Source organism: Chamaea fasciata, unplaced genomic scaffold, assembly GCF_029207755.1.
Source record: "Chamaea fasciata isolate MVZ Bird 193981 ecotype frontalis unplaced genomic scaffold, bChaFas1.0.hap1 SCAF_1, whole genome shotgun sequence".
Taxonomy (NCBI): Eukaryota; Metazoa; Chordata; class Aves; order Passeriformes; family Sylviidae; genus Chamaea; species Chamaea fasciata.
Genome location: NW_027094086.1, coordinates 94,303,960 through 94,322,706, shown reverse-complemented (window position 1 = coordinate 94,322,706; position 18,747 = coordinate 94,303,960). Strand labels below are relative to the sequence as shown.

Here is an 18,747-nt window from a genome sequence, read left to right as displayed (position 1 = left end):
CTGATGGCAGTATAGACCATACGAAAGTTCACCCTGGGATCTATTAGCCCAAACTGTCAGCATAATTAGACTACACATTACATAATGGGGAGCTGGGGGAGAACAGAGCAGGCAGGCAGTGGGGGAACACTCAAAGTTCCAGTGAGTCCAAGGTGAGGATGCTGATCTTTCAGAGCAAGTGCTGTCTGTAGGTTGCTCTTTCAAACTCCATCTTACATAGTGAAGCGAGGTTAGTCTTTAACCACCAATTGTAAAACTCTACAAAAAAAACCTCCTAGCTTCTGTTCTATGTTTCCTGTCTACTCTTGGGTAAAGTTCTTTCTTTTCCAATCTTCTCAATGCTGCAAAAATGTGGAATAACAATCCCCTTGATTTTTCCTCTATTTTAAATTCTTTCTTACATTAAAATTTCAAGTTCTGTTTCTGTGGTTAGTACTGATTCCCTAATCACATAAAATTTATATAATTTTTTAAGAACTTGTCTGTTCCAAATGATCTGAATACCAGGAATGAAGTCATAGTAGGTCTGAAATGTTACAAACAATAAAGACCTAATGTTGTACCTCTAGATTCAGATATAGTGTGGTTTCTTAAAGCACTGGCTTTTCAAAGCAGAGGGACAACCTGTTCTTGAAGAGCTGAAATTCTAAAAAGAACCAAAAAAACCCCAAAACACAAAAAAAAAAACCCAACCAAAAACAAAACACAAAAAAACCCCAAAACAAACAAAACAATTAAAATCACTCCAGGTCTCCAAAAGAAACATATTAGCTTTCATACTTTTTCCTCTTGTATAGTAATTACTGATTATTTATTTTTTCTTAATTCACACAGTTTTAAATGAATGTTTTCAACTTTGTTACATTCCTTAATAGCCTTTATGGATACAGCCAAGATCTAAGTCTTTCACACGTGAATCCTGGATGGAATTATTTCATTAAACTTATCTCTCCTGACATTCAATTTTTCTTTTGCTTTACAGGTTGCAAAGTGAGAGTTCTGTAACATGTTAAACGTTATGAGATAAAGTGACAGATGTAGGCCTCCTCTGTCACTAGTAGTTGTGACTATTATAGTAAGTTTCCTTCTTCATCTTTTTTTTTTCTTGGAAACTTCAGTAACACTGCACACATAAACCTAACTAGGAAAGGTTCAGAACTGCCAGCTTCAAGAATGGAAAAGGAGAAGAGTTAAAATTGCTTTGCAATTTTATTATCCAGTTGGCTTTTCACAGGCTAATGAAATTGATAATAGCCTGTTTATAAACTAGAGGTGATTCTGCTTCAGAGTAACAGTCTTATAGGCATTTAACTGGTCATACCTAAGTGCATGAGAGAAGAAACTGTGTCAAATGTATAATGGTCCTTTAGGTAAGAAAAACAGATGACCTCCCAAACCTGCATGCCCAGGTTTAAATTTTTTCCCATTGCAGTTTTCTACTCTACAAAAGGATATGCAGATGAACTGCTCTGAAACAGAAATTCTTCCTTCCAAATTAAACTTGAATGCTGACTGAAAACTGCCTGTTAAGGATCTGCAGACTTTCACATGCAGCAAAGCAGATTTTACTGCAAACACCTCAATAAGATTAGGACAGCAGAATTCCTCGCACACTGAACAATGTTATATATTCAATACCATAATCAAGGAAACGGGAAAAGAATCACATGACAGACATGAGACAGGTAGCCTTAACTGACTTGCTCACTTAAAAATTTCAATGCATTTACAGATTTGCATGTTTCATCACTTGCCATGATGGGTTGAAAAAAAACAGAAACAATTCAAACTTCATGTTTAGCCAGTTCACCAATTCGAAAAGGACAAAGTTACATACTGCAAATTCAACAAGGGGTGACTGAGCTTTTCCACGTTACATGACAAATAGGGAATTGCATATCACTGGATAGCTCATGAATCAAAAGTATCCTATGGATGTTAATCTGGCCAATACCTGTCCAAGTACAAATAAATAACACTAAAAAGAGATGTCTCATTCTCCCTTGATTTCCTGCTCTAAACAGCTCCTTATTATTAAAAAAAGCTGATTACAACAAATACTTATTCAAGTTTTTGAATTACTAGAAAGAAATTTTAAGTCTTCAAGAGTTACTAGCGTGAACACCCTTATCTTCAAAAGTTGGTAGTTCTTACACTAGCAACATGCAAGACATAAGACACCATTCACATGGTTTACATGTTTAGGATTTCCCAAGACTAAGGAAGACTCCAACAGAAAGTTACACCTGATGGATAGTCACAGACTTCCCAATTTTAATCTACTGCAGCACTGTATAAAAAAAATTCAGTTTACAATTCAGCCTATCCACACTATCTTTATGGAAGTAATAAATCACAATTTAGATCCCAATAACTTCTATTGCAACAAATATGTTTATTTTCCTTTAGTAAACACATAATTTGGAAAACAACTAACTAGAAATGATTTTCATTAAATTTTCATTTTTATCAACCAAACCTGAACACTGAACCTTGTTAATTTTAAGTTTTCTTACTGTCCAGTTTGAGCGTGGGCAACCTGCTTAACATCTTTATGTCGGTTTCTCTAACTTTGAGATGGAAAAAATAAATATTTCAAATAAAAGACTGTAAAACTAGCACAAGTCATAAAATCTTTAGGGAAAAAAAAAAGATGCTAGAGCAGTATAAAGTGCAGTTCCACTCTGAAAAGTGACTCTTTAAAGCAGTATCAGTTTCCAGGCTTTTAATTAAATCAGTATCAAGTTTGTTCATTCACAAGTAACAAAGCCTTCTTTCTCCAAATCACTAGCCTGTACTTTAGTATAGTAGGCCTAACCAAAGTTTTCCATTTGAAGAATACTGTCAGTATTAAATATTAGGTAGTTATACTGAAATTTATTTTTAAAAACAGTGTATGGAAGCATAGCATTTGACTTTATTAATTTACGCAGATAAATGAGATAAACCTACATCCTTTTGAAACATGTAAAAAATTTGGTCTAATATTATACAGGAAGAAATCTCATTTTTTGTATCAAATTTGTATCTTTCCATTTCAGAATACCTTGTAATGGAAGAACCCTATATTAGGAAAAAAGTGCAATTTTGTCACTATGTGATTTTATGTTTGGGTTTGTGGCAACATGTAGTACAATTTTGAGTGCTGACTGCAGTAATGTTTTCACTCAAAACTGGTCATTACTCAAAACATTGTTAGTTCAATGATCACACATAATTGTCAACATGGGATTCAGAGTTCATTGTAAGCAAAGACAGAACAAAAATCCAGCATGAATAAGTGGTGGCAGTGACACCAAAATGTGAAAGTCAAAACAGACAAACACTTGTAGGTTAAAACCTGATATCCTTTTTTTAAAAAAGGGGAATTTTTAAAGCTTGTTTTTATTAAGTCCCTGCTCTCTATGCGTCAGTTCTTGATAAAACCTCTGGATTTTTACCTATACACTACTGTATAATACTTTTAAATCTCTTAGGTGACAAAATCCAATTTTCATTGACAATTTCCTTATTTCTAGGAGCAGCCACAAAATGAAGGGTTTTTCAAATACATATACTCTCACAAAATATTTTGTGAGCAGGGAAAGAGGAAATTGCAATTCCAAAACTTCTATTTAAATGCTGCTTAAATGTCTATCAACTCTAAACATAAGTTTAAAAAAGAGAAGCATAAAAGGCACCAAATTTTACTCTTAAAAGAGCAAATGTCAGTCTTGACATTAACACCACAAAGGTAACTCTAAACTGTACATATGCTTCCTGAATTAAGAATTTCAGATTACTAACACTGTTGCTGAATAGGGTAGGACTGTACTGTTTCAAGGTGAGTGTTCAGTGGCCTACCATAACAGATCTAAAAAATGAACAGGCCAACTTGCTGTTTAAATTACAACTTTGAAACAAAAGCCATTAAGATTCCATTTCCTAACAGACTGTATTAATGACTGTAAAAAAGATCCGGATGCCAGCAGTGCAACCCCTGTGTTAAACAAATTATAGCTATGCCAATTCTCCCATACACCAAATTTCAACAGTTGTACTTCTAAATGTTGATAACACTATTCCAGACTGACAAGGAAAAGAAGAACATGAGACTATTCCCTACAATTGCTCCCTTCAGTATGAAAACTCCACAAAACAATGCAAATGTCCATACTGCAAGGAAGCAGCATGAATGCCTCTCAGCTGCTAGGATATGCCATCACTAATGAGACTGTTGACTGTTTACATTCCAATTACTCCAAAAAATGGGAACATACAGAACATACTTGTGTTACATTAGAAGCTTTTCATCCATTTGTGTCTTCTGGAGAGAATATTATCCAGAGCTACTCCAAGAGTTTAGTTTCTAATCAGTATTCCAGGACCAGGTGATGTTACTCTTCCCACTGACTTTTAGAAAGTGTTCACTAAAACGTGCACTGAAATGTGTGTTGGAAACAAGTAAAAAGAATTTATATTTGGCACAATGTTTGCCATATACTCTAACTGCCTGAGGTGCAACCTCACATTCCCTTAATTTCCCACTTTTTTTTTTATTTTTATGCCAAAGAATATCCTTAACAGAGAGAAAAGAAAAAAAAAAAAACACCTTTCGATGGTAATAGCAAGGTCGTACTGTAAGGCTATTCATTAGATTTAATAATAGCTTATTCATTATTTTTGGGCATCTATCTACGTGGCACTCTGCTCTGAATCTAACAGTAGAACGTGCTAAGCACATAAAACTGAACAGCAATGCATAATTCTCTCTTATGCCCATGTTTAAAATTCACAATATCTTACCAAATTTATTTGTCACTTCACATCTGAAGTGCTTCACTTCCTTACAAGTCTTCATGAAAACCTGATAAAGGTGTTGAATCCAGAAAAAGTCATAACTGATTTCTCTCATTAAAGAAAACTGGCTGTTCCTGATATTGCATGTTCAAACTACTTTCAAATTATGTGCAAAAATTCAAATTAATATTTTTGATATTGAAGCTGACTTACAATACACTTTCCTTTTCTTAGGCACAAATATATCCACCGAATTTGAAAAGCTCTAGGGAATTTTAATTCGATTAATTATTTACAGCTCCCTTATTTCTTATACATGCTTGATACGTAGTTGATAATGTTTTTGAGTTACTGTTCAACACCAATTTCAGAGGTAAACTGCACTTTGAAGTAAGGTACTAAACAGCAGAATTCTTTAAAAATATATACAATTATATACATACACCTTTTTTTGACAAACAACCAAATATTTATTAAAATTCCTAAACAGGCCAAATCTAACAATCATATTTGTCTAAGGGAAATCACATGCTTTATTTAGTTCAATACAAGTTTCGTTCTGAGTATTACAGCTTGAAACTACTAGTTATTTCTTTGAATTGAAAGCCTGCTAATATTTATATAAGAAAAAGATTAAATACATTAAGGATTTATACAAATGGTGTTGCTAACCTCGTACTGTCAGCTTGCTATACAACTGTGAGTTCATTTCTTTGTCTCTCTTGTAACGTCGAAATTCATCAACAGCTTCCCGCACCACTGTGACCGTCAAAACAAATCCCTGGTAAAGATACAATTATGCAGTTCAGATTTCTAGTACTAGAATAGAAGTAGACAAATAGGAACACTACACAGAGTAAGAACATGTGCTTAGAACATTTACCTTTCTTTTTTAAATTTGGATTTAAGTCTTTCCTTCAGTAAGATAAAACAGTATCTTGGTTTAGTCCAGGAAAAACAAAATCATACATGCACATTGTACAAATATAATTAGAGTAACTACCTGTCCAAATACACATAATTTAGACAGCAATCTGAAATGCAAAGAAGGAAGATGCTTTGGATTACTTAAAGAGAACCTTTATAGTTTCAGTAAGCGTATTTCCTTATCATCCAAAAACTTCAGGGTTTTCCCAAAAACATTTAAAAAGCCTCCAATTCTAATGTTAAAAATTGCCTTTTTCCTAATACACAGAAAAAAGATAAATGGATGGTTAGTTTAATAATTTTGCATCTTAAATGTAGTTATTTAGCAACACATCACAAATATGGACGAAGAAAAAGGGGATTTGTTCTGAAAAACCAAGTGTCTAAATGCCTTGGCTGCTCCTTTCACAGGGCAACGCCACTGCAGCTTCTACTAGAAGTGCACAGAATGCTTCACTCAGCTGTGATGGTCTCTAGAAAGACCGGTAAGCTAAAAACCACAAAACAATTCAGGGATAAGCACATAAATTTCCTCTCTACCTCTCTAAACCTCCTCAGATCAGATCTTCTGGCTTAGACTCAGCACTTGAGGTCTTCTCCATCAGTGAAAGAGAAAGAAAACTTTCACCAGTAAAAGGACCTTTCATTATTATGAATAAGATGGATATGAAATTCAAATATCAACAAATAAGATTCTACACTATCTATCTAGCTTCAGACAAGCACCATTACATTCTAGAAGAAAATTTATGCCATTAGACTTCTCTTGCAGGAATTCCACAGCTTGTCAAACTTTCCGTAAGGTTCCAGCAACATGGAAGGAGTAGAGTTGTAGAGCTTTCCTAAAAGAGTGTTGACTAAAATCCTCCTACAGATTCAATGGCTGTTTTGCAGTTCCAGACCAAAGGTCCAAGGCTTATTCAGCTGTGACCTTATAGTTAAGCACTACTTGTTCAAGTTTACATTGGCCACAGTTATAGTGGAACTACATGGAACAAAAAATGGCCTATGCAAAAAGCATTCTCTTTTTACTACCCAGGCATAATTGAATGAAAAATCAGATTTTCTCCCTTCCTGTCAGCAGCATTTTCATATACTTTGGTTATAGATATTTAAGATAGATGTAGATATTTAAGCAGAATAAAAAAGGGAACTCATGAAGCACCTTCAAACGTATTTCTCATTTGCACACACCTTGTTACTAGACAGTAATCAAAACACAGAATGCAAGGTGCTACTTGCAAGAATTTCCTCTAGGAGCCCCTTGCTGAGCAGCTGAGTACAGCTGACCATGACTATGAGGAACAATTTAAGAAAGACACTTCTCTTTTTACTCATTTGCACAAAGAAGTTGATATTCTTCCAAAAGAGAGCTAAAATTGCGAAGCCAGTTTAACAAGGGAACCTGTCATCTTTCTTGAACTGTAAGCAGGTAAGTATCTTTAGTATACTGCCTACAATCAAACCTCTATGCTTTAAAACCTTTGTATGCTAGAGTGGAAATGAGAAGTCCATTCCTTAGAGCAATTGAAAATAAATTAGCAAAATAGTCTTGCTTTAAGAACTTTGGGGATTGTTCTAAGTGTATCTGTGTTGTAAAAAACTGTTGATATAAACCAAGGCAAAAAATATCCTAACAAAACAATCCACAAAATCCACATAACACCATCAAAAAACACCCCAAAACAGTTCTAGCAATAGTCAGCTTCTAGTCATTTGGTTTTAAGTATCAGGGCAAACAATTTTCCTTTAAAATTCTGAGAGAATGTACAAGTCATAGCTGCTCCTCTGATTATTACTGAAGATTTATCAGTAGTTACATGCCCTTTACAAAAACCTAAACTTATCTGTTAAGCAGCAAAAGCAGACCAACGGATCAGACTTAAATGGTTTGTATTTTCCTAATAGATGCTGAGCTTTGCTCAACATTCAATTGCTGCCTTTTACCTGGAGGTTGATTATTAGTAGAAAAGCTATTAAAGTAGAAACAAGTGAGTTTTGCAAAAAAACCACATTAAGATATTGGTATTTTCATGTGAAAATTTGGATCCATAATTCAAAATACCTTTGAATAAGACAACCATATTTATACAGAACAGATCACTGGCGTTTGCAAAATACATTATTTTCTCCCTTGTTTGAGTAGGACAAAAATGGGCTGAGATGCTAAGGGTTTACTAGTTTTCTTTCCTTACTACCCCACTAATGTAATGGCTAATGTAATGTGCTAAGGTATAGCACTGCACACAGCACATCATGGTCAATAGAGCAACTTCCAGACAAGGCTGACTTCTGCCCTTTCTTACTGCGTCAGTGACAAAGACTTTGTAAACATCCATTTGAAATCCCACTGTTGAACAAGCTTTCTATCTTTGAAGTGTTTTTTTGTTGCAGCAGAAGCAAAAGTCTAGGAAGAGAGGTGGGAAGAACACCCAGGACAGTCTCTCCATTTATCCATAGTTAAAAGGACACGTTACAACAATTAAAACAATGAAATCAATCCAGAATATTTACTCTATTGACTTGTTAAGAACGACCTTTATTCAAGCAGTCAGCATGTCACAGTTCTTCTTGAATACTACTGAGAATAAACACGACTGAAAAATACCAATTTTTTAAAAAAGTTTAAAAGATAAGGCATTTGCTCTTGTTGCCTTTAAACCTAGTGTGGAGAGACTGGGAAGAAGATGAAAGAAAGATAATGATCTGGTTGCAAGTAAGAAAATGATTCCAAATCATGGCAATACAGCTGGCAGACTACCAAAAGGGTCTTCTCTGAAGAGAATTCAGTTTCCAAACCATAGGAAAAACCTGAGTCAGAAGCAGGTGGTTTGAACTTTGTCCCAAGAAAATACTGCAGAGAGCTCAATAATAAAAAGACATGAAAAGAAAGCCAGTGCAACTGGCAGGGTGATCAATTAGGAGAAGCATGTTTAATTAGTAACTTATTTTCAAGGCACAATTTCCTCCTGATTTATACAAGGCTTAAAATATTTTATTTCAATTTTTGTGAGAAAAAGTTGTGATCAAAACTGATACAGAAGGAATGCAAAAAATTTATGCCCACAATTTTGACCTAAATAGCCACCAAATAACAATAAATTGAGAGATATTTAACACACAAAAATGACCTATGTTACCCAGTAAGTTTCTCCAGTAGCTGAAGCCGTTTTTGCTGGTTGGTTTTTCTAAACTCTCAAGTGACCAGCAGGCAGAACAGAGCCACTACACAGTGACACCACCTGGTTAACAAAAACAACCTTGCCTGTGGGGCAGAGGAATAGTAGGCAGGGGAAGGGAAGGCTGTCAAACAACAGCTTTCAAATAAGCATTTTACTTGTGTTATGCTCTTTGACCACTGTAGTTTACCAGCTGCAGGTTTATGCAATGCACATGGACAAGAACCTTTAATTGACATTAAAACCCCCAAACTTCTAGTTAATAGTATTTTTCTGTTTACCAGAGGAGCCCAATACGTGTACAGGTAGCCTATTTTCAGTGCTGGTACAAACTGTGAGCAGGACACGACGAGAAAATAGAGATTCAAGAAAAACTTGAACTGCTCATATAAAACCTAAAATGAAAAAGAAAGTAGATAAATGTCTTAAAATTTGTTCTCATAATATACATAAAGAACACCTTTTCATGATAGGAATTATAAAAGCATTATAAGTCATACTATTATAGATGGCATTATTACAGTACTTATATAGCACAATATATTATATATCATCACACACATTATTTTAATATTATACTGCTGCTATTGTTGAGAAAAATCCATTGACAGTATTGCCTCTTTTCACTCTGAAAAAGCAATTTGCTAAATTTTGAGTATTTTGAAAGCTGGACTACATATCAAGACCACCGTGCAAAGACTTAAATATAAATACTAAGTGTACCTACACTTATTACTAAATCAAAGATTTGGTATAAACTCAGAGCTAATTATCCAACTTTTAAGTGAAGCCACAATAGACTTATTACAGAATACACTGTCCCATACTCTAAAGCAATGACAGATGCAGACATTCCTTTGGTAATTAAAAGTACCACTTCAGCAAGCACATGTTCGCAAGATTGCTTTGGTTGTAATTACAATGCTAAGAACATTATTCATTTTATAGAATTTTGAATCTTCAAAGACTTCACTTGGAACACTGAGACTTAACAAAATGAATAATCAATTATTTCAAAGATAAAACGTTTGAAACAGATCAAAAAGCCACATTTAGAGATTGTCTCCATCTTTTAATCTTAAAATTCAGTTAATACTACAATGACTTCTGCATAAAAATGAAAGTTATTTGACTCATATTTATTGCTCTTACCAGTCCAACATTATTATTTAATTAAGTAAAAACCCATATATGTGCTAGGAAAAAATATTCAGGAAAGTTCAAAGTGTCTTTCTGGCAGGCACAGAAAAGTAGTGGTACCTCAAAATTGCCAGTTCAGCTAGAGACTATCTAAACAGCCTCCAAGTGTAAGATTTTTTTTCAGAGCATGGAATGCTATTTCATGACTTACCAATAAAACTGTAAAGGAAAAAAGTGAAATCAGAAGTTTTCAGAAAGGTCAGAGCCTTCTTCCAAAATGAAAGTATTTCAGGCTGAACCTGCACCTTATGTTGATCCTGATGAAGTTCATATACTCATTTCTGCTAGTATGTTTAACTGTTTACAAAAACTTGATACACCAGGTCAAAAAAAAGTCCAGACAGTACTTTAGGAGGTGCAGATCTTGTAGGAGAAGATGGAAATTAAAAAGTACCTTCCTACAAATCTTTTGAATCCTGGCAGACCACTGACAGTTCATTCAATACAAAGCTAAGCACTTCTGTCCAGTTAAGCAAATTGAAGTCTCCAGCTACATAAAACTAGTAGAGCTACTGCCTTGAAGTTCAGGAGAGGTATTTTCAAACCCTACCCCTCACGGAACATATGTTTTATGGAAACTCATGCAAAATTCCTAAGCAGTTGTATCAAGATGTATATGAAATTGTAAATGGAAATTGAACAGACTGGTATAAAGGGAGAAGCAGCAAGTATTTTATGTAATGTTCAGAAATTAGGTGATATTTTGGAAATGTTACAGCTCTTTTAGCCAGTGAGTAAAATTCTGTTAATCTAAGCATTATTTTAAGTTTGTATTTGGATATGAAATCACTGAATATTACCCACTGCCAGCCTCAGTGTTTAAAAAACTATAGAAGAGAACACAGAATTTCACATGATGAAAATTTCAACCAAAGTAGATCACTGGAGTCAATATTTATAACTGTTATATTTATGGGTTTGGAATCAATACAATGATATTCCCTACAAATTACTTCTAGTAACGCAGCTAAAAAAGACAGCTACACAATATTCTAATAAATTAAAAACCTTAACTTATATCTAAAATTAAAATCTGAAAACATTTCATTTTCACCAACTATTGGGCTTTACATTTAGGATCTCACTTAATTTTGAGGTTACTTTTATGTTTTCAAATACTAGTACCAAATTAAAAATCTGACTTGACCTACTGGGTAAAACCAAGATTTTTAAAAGATCAAAAAAGAACAAAGATTCTCTCTCACAACAGGGAATTGCAAACTACAGCTGATCCCTTTAAGGAATGTGAATCTGGTTCATGATTTGTAATCTACACTGCAGATTTCTAGTTACAATAATCAATGGCTTACTATATGCTTAATGAATTTTGTGACCTTTAAGAAAGCATACGTGGCTTAACCAATTTCAGTGTATTTAATAATTTAAACTTTGGAAGAAAACATTTGCTTTGTCCAATAATGATGAGAATTATTTTATCCACATGTAATAAGTGACATTTTATTTTCCTGACAGGAGATCAGTCTTAATTACAAGGCCATTAACTTTTTTGTTGTTGTTTTAATAAGGAAATGCATTACTAAACACCTGCCAGTCACTGGACTAAAGAGGCCAGAAAAATGGAATCAATACGCTTATAATTCAGCATGATCGCTTAAATAAAAATTTAAGAAAAAGCATGTCTGTATTCAAAAGTACAAAACATTCAGTTTTTGCTACGGAACATAGGACTCTTGGATGGTATTTGTAAAAATATGAGTAAAAGTCTAATACTAAAATTTATAATATCACAGTAGGATACATTTTTAGGTCTAACTACTTAAGTTTCAAAAATTGTTTCTTTGTTGCTAAATTTCATTGTAACAATACATTTTTTTTAAAAATTATGAACTAGATAAAATTGTAGTGTCTTTTCTGTCTTCATATACACAGTGTATATGAAGTACAAGCAAAAAACTGAATTTAAGGCATAATACGGCTTCCTAGGACAAAAGTGACAGAAAATACTTTCCATTCCACAACAAAAGTATTTGCTGGAGAACTGCACTCAAAACCAAAAAACACCTGCAAAAAAAGTGCAATAACTCTGAAAAACACTAAACTAGGCCAACTTGTGATAAAAATTGAAGATGTTAGTTGTTTTCCTCCTTTAAGGAGTTGTCCATTTCAGAATTCATTATTACACTTTCAATGTCAAGGTATGAGAAAAGATCAATGGAACTAAATTGTAATTTTCAACTATTTACTTCTTAATTGAAGTGAATCCTTTGCATGCAGAAGTGTTTCTTTTTATAAAAAGGACTACAAATTTCTAATGATGAATAGAAAAATGCAAAGAAACCCATCTTGAATTTCAAAAACTTCAGTGAATTCCAACCACTCAAACTGCAATTAAGTACATATCCCTTTGAAAACCAAACAATTTAATAAAAATGCAACCTTGCTCTCAACTGTTAATTTTTCATTGAAGTCATTGAGAGAAATATAGATAGAAGAAGAACCTGGGCAAAAAAAATCATCTTTATGTGGAATAGTCAAAAAACACTAGAGAACATACAGTCAGCCAGTAAAACAGAGAATGTTTAGTAGCCTTACCCCAGGTATAAAGGTAAAGATATTGTACTTTTGATTTTTTATGGCATTTTTGGGGTATTTTTCTTCACACTTTTCAGGACACCCAAGCCACACTGTGCGAGCCTTCAGGTCTTTCTTTCTTCGACAAATGTTTATGAGCCAATCAGAACAACTGAAAAGAAAGACAATTGTTTATTCTAAAATTAAAAATGTACGATACAAGATCACAATTTCCAAACCTGGAACCCCTGAAGGCAAATACCTATGAAAAACAGGTTAAAAAATGTTTGTCACATCTAAATAAGCAAGCATGATGTTAACTTCTAATATTTAGGGCAATTCACAGTACTGAACTCACCCAGATATATGCATAAATAAACACTCGCACATTCTTTGCAGAAATTCCTAATACACTAATGAGAAGTTTCACTACACCCTACCCTGACACAGGTTAAAAAAATTCTAGTTGATAAGATTCTGCTTCATACTTCATAGTCCTTTGGCTAAACTCTTTATCTTGGATTAGTAACACTCAGATTATGCTAATGATTGATGAGGACATAAGGCTTCTGTTTGATACAGTTCAAAAGATTTCAGCAGTTTTGGATACAATTACCACATAATTTGCAAATCTCCAGTTTCCTCCATACCACTGCTAATGCCATACTGTCAAATATTTTAAAAAAACCAAACCAAACCTAACAAACAAAAACCAGAAAACCGTTCAAAACAGGCCCACTATGTAAATGCAGATTGCACAATGATCTGCAATGAGGGAACTTCAATTCATGAAAGAAAGGAACAGCATCCTTGCCTAACCAGCTTACAAATCTACTGAAGAAGTTTAAACCATGAGCAGTGAGATAGAGAGGAGCTCACAGCAGCCTTTAGCAACTGCATTTTGGGCAAGGATATAGGAATGGTGGGAGGGAGTCACAACAAGGAGGAACAAAAGCTGGCAAATGGAATGATGCCTCTGAGGCTCAACAGACTATCATCAAACAGCCATAAAACAAGGAATAAACATAGATGTGACTCAACTCACATAATGTAATCAGCTTAAGTACTTGCTAGTACTATCTACAGAGGCATCCAGACCATCAGAGACCATTTGCAAAGAAAAGTGGGTTTGCTGTACACTGCATATTCTTGGTTTATAATCCCATTTATTGAAGAAGAATTTATATGTATTTATTTGTTAATAAAATTCCCTCAATCATGTTGGGAGTTGTTTAAGGCAAGTGAATCCAGAATACTGAGCAGACAGACCTTCCATGCTCTTCACCCACAGCAGCTGACTGAGCTGATAACAGCAGATTTCAGCTACATCAGCTGATGAAGTTGACATGAGAAACAATTTCTAGTGAGGTTTTTGAATATACTGGCAATATTTTTGATGCAGCAAAAAGAAAACAACCATTAGGAAATTCTTACAAATTTTATTCAAACCAAAAGGAAAAATTCAGCTGAGATCAAAAAGAGAAATTTATAATCCAAGCACCTCAGTACTGTTTACTTGATTAATTCTGTGTAGTCAACCTATTCATATGTACTTATACACACCTGTAAGAAAACAGTGACATGTCAAGAACAATGTCTAAAATGGAACTAATTTCACTCTGAGAAGAACCAGTTCTACTACTGCTTGAGAGTGCATATCCTCTATTGACTCCTGGGGCTTTGAGCACCCTGATCTGGTGAAAGATGTCCGTGCCCATGCCAGGGAGGCTGGATTAGATGATCTTTAAAAGTCCCTTTCAACTCGATTCTGTGTCTCTAACAAAATTTAACTCTCAAGATATTTATCATAAGAAAAGTAAAGGAACATATTCTTGGAAGTGATGCAGTTGGAAAAATCATAAATGCAGAGTAGCTTACATAAAAGCAAAGTCATTTCAGTGAAGGTATGTAAAGCTTTATTTAGAACTTACTGGGTAATTGACTGTTGAATATTTCATTTTTCAGACCACAAAAAAACTAGAAGAGAGAGGGGTACATGCAAAGAGCAGATCAGAGTTCAAGGCTGTCTTGACAGATAAGAAAAACTATCTGGAAGACAGAGAATGCAGTTGAACAGGTACAAGAGCAACACAGTTTACAGAGAAATAACCAACCACACAAATATAGAACCAGGAAATGCTCAAAAACCAGGCGGCAGCTCAGTTACTGCATGAGAATATTATACACATGCAGTGTACATAAAAGACATTTGTTCAGTGTGGACAAGCATACTTGTAGCAAGTCATGAATGTATTCCTTTCTCTCAATCAGTGCTAGCATGATCTCAGTTGGCTTACAGGACCATTCTGAATACCAAATTTCAACAAACAGGCCTATTGGGAAAAGAGATCACACACAAGAGCAAGAAAACAATCACAGGTCTAGAAAGCAGGGCAGGCTGCTACTAGATATACCAAAAGAAACAGAGCTGTTCACAGAAGGCTGAGTGTGAACCTAATATGGTTTCAAGTATGTAAGAACCAGCTGCAAAGAGGAAAGGGAAAATTATTCTCTAGGTCCACCATTATTAGTTAATGACAGACCTTCAGCTGGGGCAAATCAATAAGCAGGGTGGGCACTACATGGACAGACAGATATTGAGTAAACTCTTTTAATGACAGGGGTGGAGGAGACACTTAAGAAGGCTGCGATTGCTGCAGATCTCTAAAATGTGGTCAGATCAGACATGTGTGATAGATATAATTCATTGTGTTCAGGCAAGGAATCAACCGGAAACCTCTTAAGGTCCTTTCCTAGTCTGTTTATTCACAATTACAGAATCATGAAACAAATACTGCATGAAGGAAGGCTGATAGCTCACATTGTCACAATCCCTAATAAAGTGTTCTTGTGTGTAGTCTACATTATCCCATGCTGATTACAAATTAATTTTGCCAAAGAATGGAATTCAAAGTTGTTGGTTCTTTTTAAAGAAAATTGAAGGTTATGCCAATAGCAAAATTATTCAAAGCAACAATTACTTTCTTATGGAAATACCACTACATCAGTACTCACAAGCTGACCTTTAAAATACTTCAATTTTAAATGCTGGATTGTTAGGATTTTCTTCCTGAAACTCTCACTATGGGATAGACACAAACATGCATTTAATTTTTGTTACAAAAATGAAATGTGCTTTCTTTAGCTTTTCCCAGTCACTTTAAAATAGTGACAAAGAATTATTCTACCACAAAAATTATAATGGTGTTAATTCAACTTTCAAAATTTAGCCCTCTTATTTAGTAACATACAAATCAGAAATATTATTACTTAAACTTGTCTTAAAGCAAAGTGAACAGCAGTCCTTCCATTTCATGACTGCACAATCAGTTTAATGGCTGTGAACAGATCCTGCTGCTGCCGTGATGTCCAGTATCTTCCTCCCCCCATAATAAAAGTGTGGATTCTTGCTCCTTCCCTTGTGCTGGCACAAATGCTCAGGAAACTGCATGGGAAAACCAGGCCTGCAAATCACTCCAGCTGTAAACTAATGCCAACTGAAAGGGGATTATTTTCAGTTATATCCATCCCCACCCTTTAAAAATCTAAAAACTGTAAAAGTAGTTGAAACAATGCAGGTTATATGTTTGCAGCAGAAGGCAGAATGATTCTACTTAATGCCAACTTGGATTTTTACTTGATAAAACTGCTCATGGCATTAAGGCTTTAAACTTGTTAGTTTCCAGGACAGGGGTGTGGAGGTAGAACAGAAAGCTTAGTTCAATAATGGGAAGTGTAAGGACAGATCTGTAGGAAAAAAAGTTCCCTGGAAAATAATTTTCTCCTGAAGAAAGTGAGCTAGCGTGACCGCTCTGCCTACAGTCCCATAGACAGAAATTCCTTGACAATCTTTTAAATCCTGCATTGTTCAATCAGTTTTTGAATTTGAACTTGTAAACAGACTGAATATTTGATTAGGCAGTCTCTTTAGGAGAATCACTTCCTCAGACACAAAGGACTTCTCTATTGCTAATATTAAACACTCACCTAAAGCAACAAAATTACCCTGCCTTCCTTGCCACAGTCTCCCCTTGCTGAAACTTTTTTTTTTTTTTTTTTTTTTTTTTTTTTTTTTTTTTTTTTTTTTGGTTACAGACAACATTATGACCATTACTTTAGCAAATGCCAACAAGCGCAAACACGAGTCATGTCTGACTGGGAAACAACTGCAATACCTTTGACAAAAGGGATTTGACTGACACAGAGCTAACAACAGTCAAGTTCTCAGATGTGAGAAGTCACAGATAATGAAAATATTACAGGTTATACCCAAATCAATTATCATGATTCAGATGAGCTTTACTACCATAGAAATAGAAATCAGTTAGATTCTGCTATTTAGTCTCAGCAGCAATTATTGCTTTATCACAGAAAGAATACAAGGTGGACATGCTGGCCTCAGAAATCCTAATCAATTTATATTAATTCAAAAATTAAACACCAATGAAGTCTACCCAAAATTTTTGTAATTCAGATTATCAACCATTTCTAATCTGCCCTTAAATTAACATTCCCCCATACAGAACATATTTTTGAGCAAGTGTATAGACCCTTTAATGGGCTTTCTGTACCCAGTAAATTTGTATGATAAATGAGAGTAGCATTCTCCGAGCTTCAAATAGCCTAGAAACATAATGTTAGATGTAGCATGATTGAGACACACTTCAGATTTTTCTGAACTCTTTATGTAAAACCACATATTATACTAGGGATTTGCAATAAAAAAAATATACAGTTCATCCTTGTTTACTGGTTTAAGTTTGTATTTCAAATGCCCTTGCCTAGAAAATTCAACACATGCACAGAAAGCCTTTTCCTTAAGCTAGTTGCAAGCTGTGTTGTCTGTATTGGATACAGACATTAGATACATATATACCAGACTGTATATATGAAAAATAACCAAATTCATAAAAGAACTTCAAGGCATATCTATTAAATAGCATTTTACTAACCTGCTTCCCAACGTATTATTTTAATGTGGAGGAACAATAACCACTGTCTTCATATTAGTAACCAATACCATACTTAAATTAAAAACAACAAAAACCCACCAAAAAAAAAAAACTCCCCACCAACAAACCAAAACCTAGAGTAATTGCTAAGTAAGAACCCTTAACTTTTTCATAAATACAGCATATCTCTACAAGTCAAAAGCTAAAGTAAAAGTCTGAACTGACTCTGCAGCTCTAATAATAAAGGCTTTTTTATTTTCTCTTTTCATTACTTTTATCCTACAAGCTTAACTGCCAGTATCTTTCACAAAACAGCATTTTCATCAGAATGGAAAGATAATATAAAAGGTCTATATTGTCTGCAAGGGTCAGCTTTTCCTTATTAGGTTTTAAGTAGCAGAAACTAGTTCTGCAAAGAAAACATACTGTAATTATTGTACTCAACAGGTAGCTTCAGTAATCAGGCCAAAAGCAACACAGTGGTCATGTCATTCTCAAAAGATCAGCATTTTCCCATGCGTCTGCATAACAAATGCGTTGCAGATTAATTGAAAGCGTACAGGCCATCTTAGAGCCCAAATTAATCCGAGCATTTGATATCCCCTTCACTTCATATGGAAATGCCATTCAATGGCACCATTTTCATAGGGACAAAGTGTTTTTTGATAACAAGTGGAATGTAAATCTCATGAGAAAGAAATCAATCCAGCCCAAAGAACTCCAGAGTATTGATCTATGTGCATTATAATTTCACAAGCTTGAAGGGAATTTGTAAGCTAAAGGGGAAATGATTACAACCACAAAACAGCTGCTATATCACAAAGTTTTCTTTTAACTGTGCTATGAAAGCAAGAAATAAGCAGTTTCTGAAGTTAAAAGTTATATTGGTTGAATTAAGTCTTCAGTTTGTTCAAAATCAAAGGCAACATTTAATTTAATTATGATTTTTTTCTTGCAAATGTAAAAACCTCTTTAAAGACCTAGAAATTTGCAAATAAAACTCACACCATTCAGATCTGACCAACAAGTCTATTGTCTAAACTGCAGTTAAAAGCTGAATAAAAGTTTTTTACAACATCATTTTTCAAGTACACAGAACTCTGTCAAACCTTCCATATTTGCTTCTGCAAAGATGAAACTTTTTAGGCTAAAGAGTAACAGTTGTGATGTAGCCACAA

The 18,747-nt window shown here is 34.4% G+C and overlaps 1 protein-coding gene across 4 annotated transcripts in view; it reads right to left on the bottom strand.

Annotated features, from left to right (window-relative positions):
• ATP9B (ATPase phospholipid transporting 9B (putative)) overlaps positions 1–18,747 on the bottom strand; it is a 156,856-nt gene that overhangs the window by 119,589 nt on the left and 18,520 nt on the right. For all 4 annotated transcript variants that reach the window (XM_066189516.1, XM_066189536.1, XM_066189525.1 and 1 more), the window contains exons 3-5: positions 12,639–12,789; positions 9,167–9,280; positions 5,452–5,560 (exon numbers count right to left, since the gene is read on the bottom strand). In XM_066189516.1, coding sequence (XP_066045613.1) covers positions 5,452–5,560; positions 9,167–9,280; positions 12,639–12,789 — 374 coding nt within the window. The remainder of the gene's footprint in view (positions 1–5,451; positions 5,561–9,166; positions 9,281–12,638; positions 12,790–18,747) is intronic.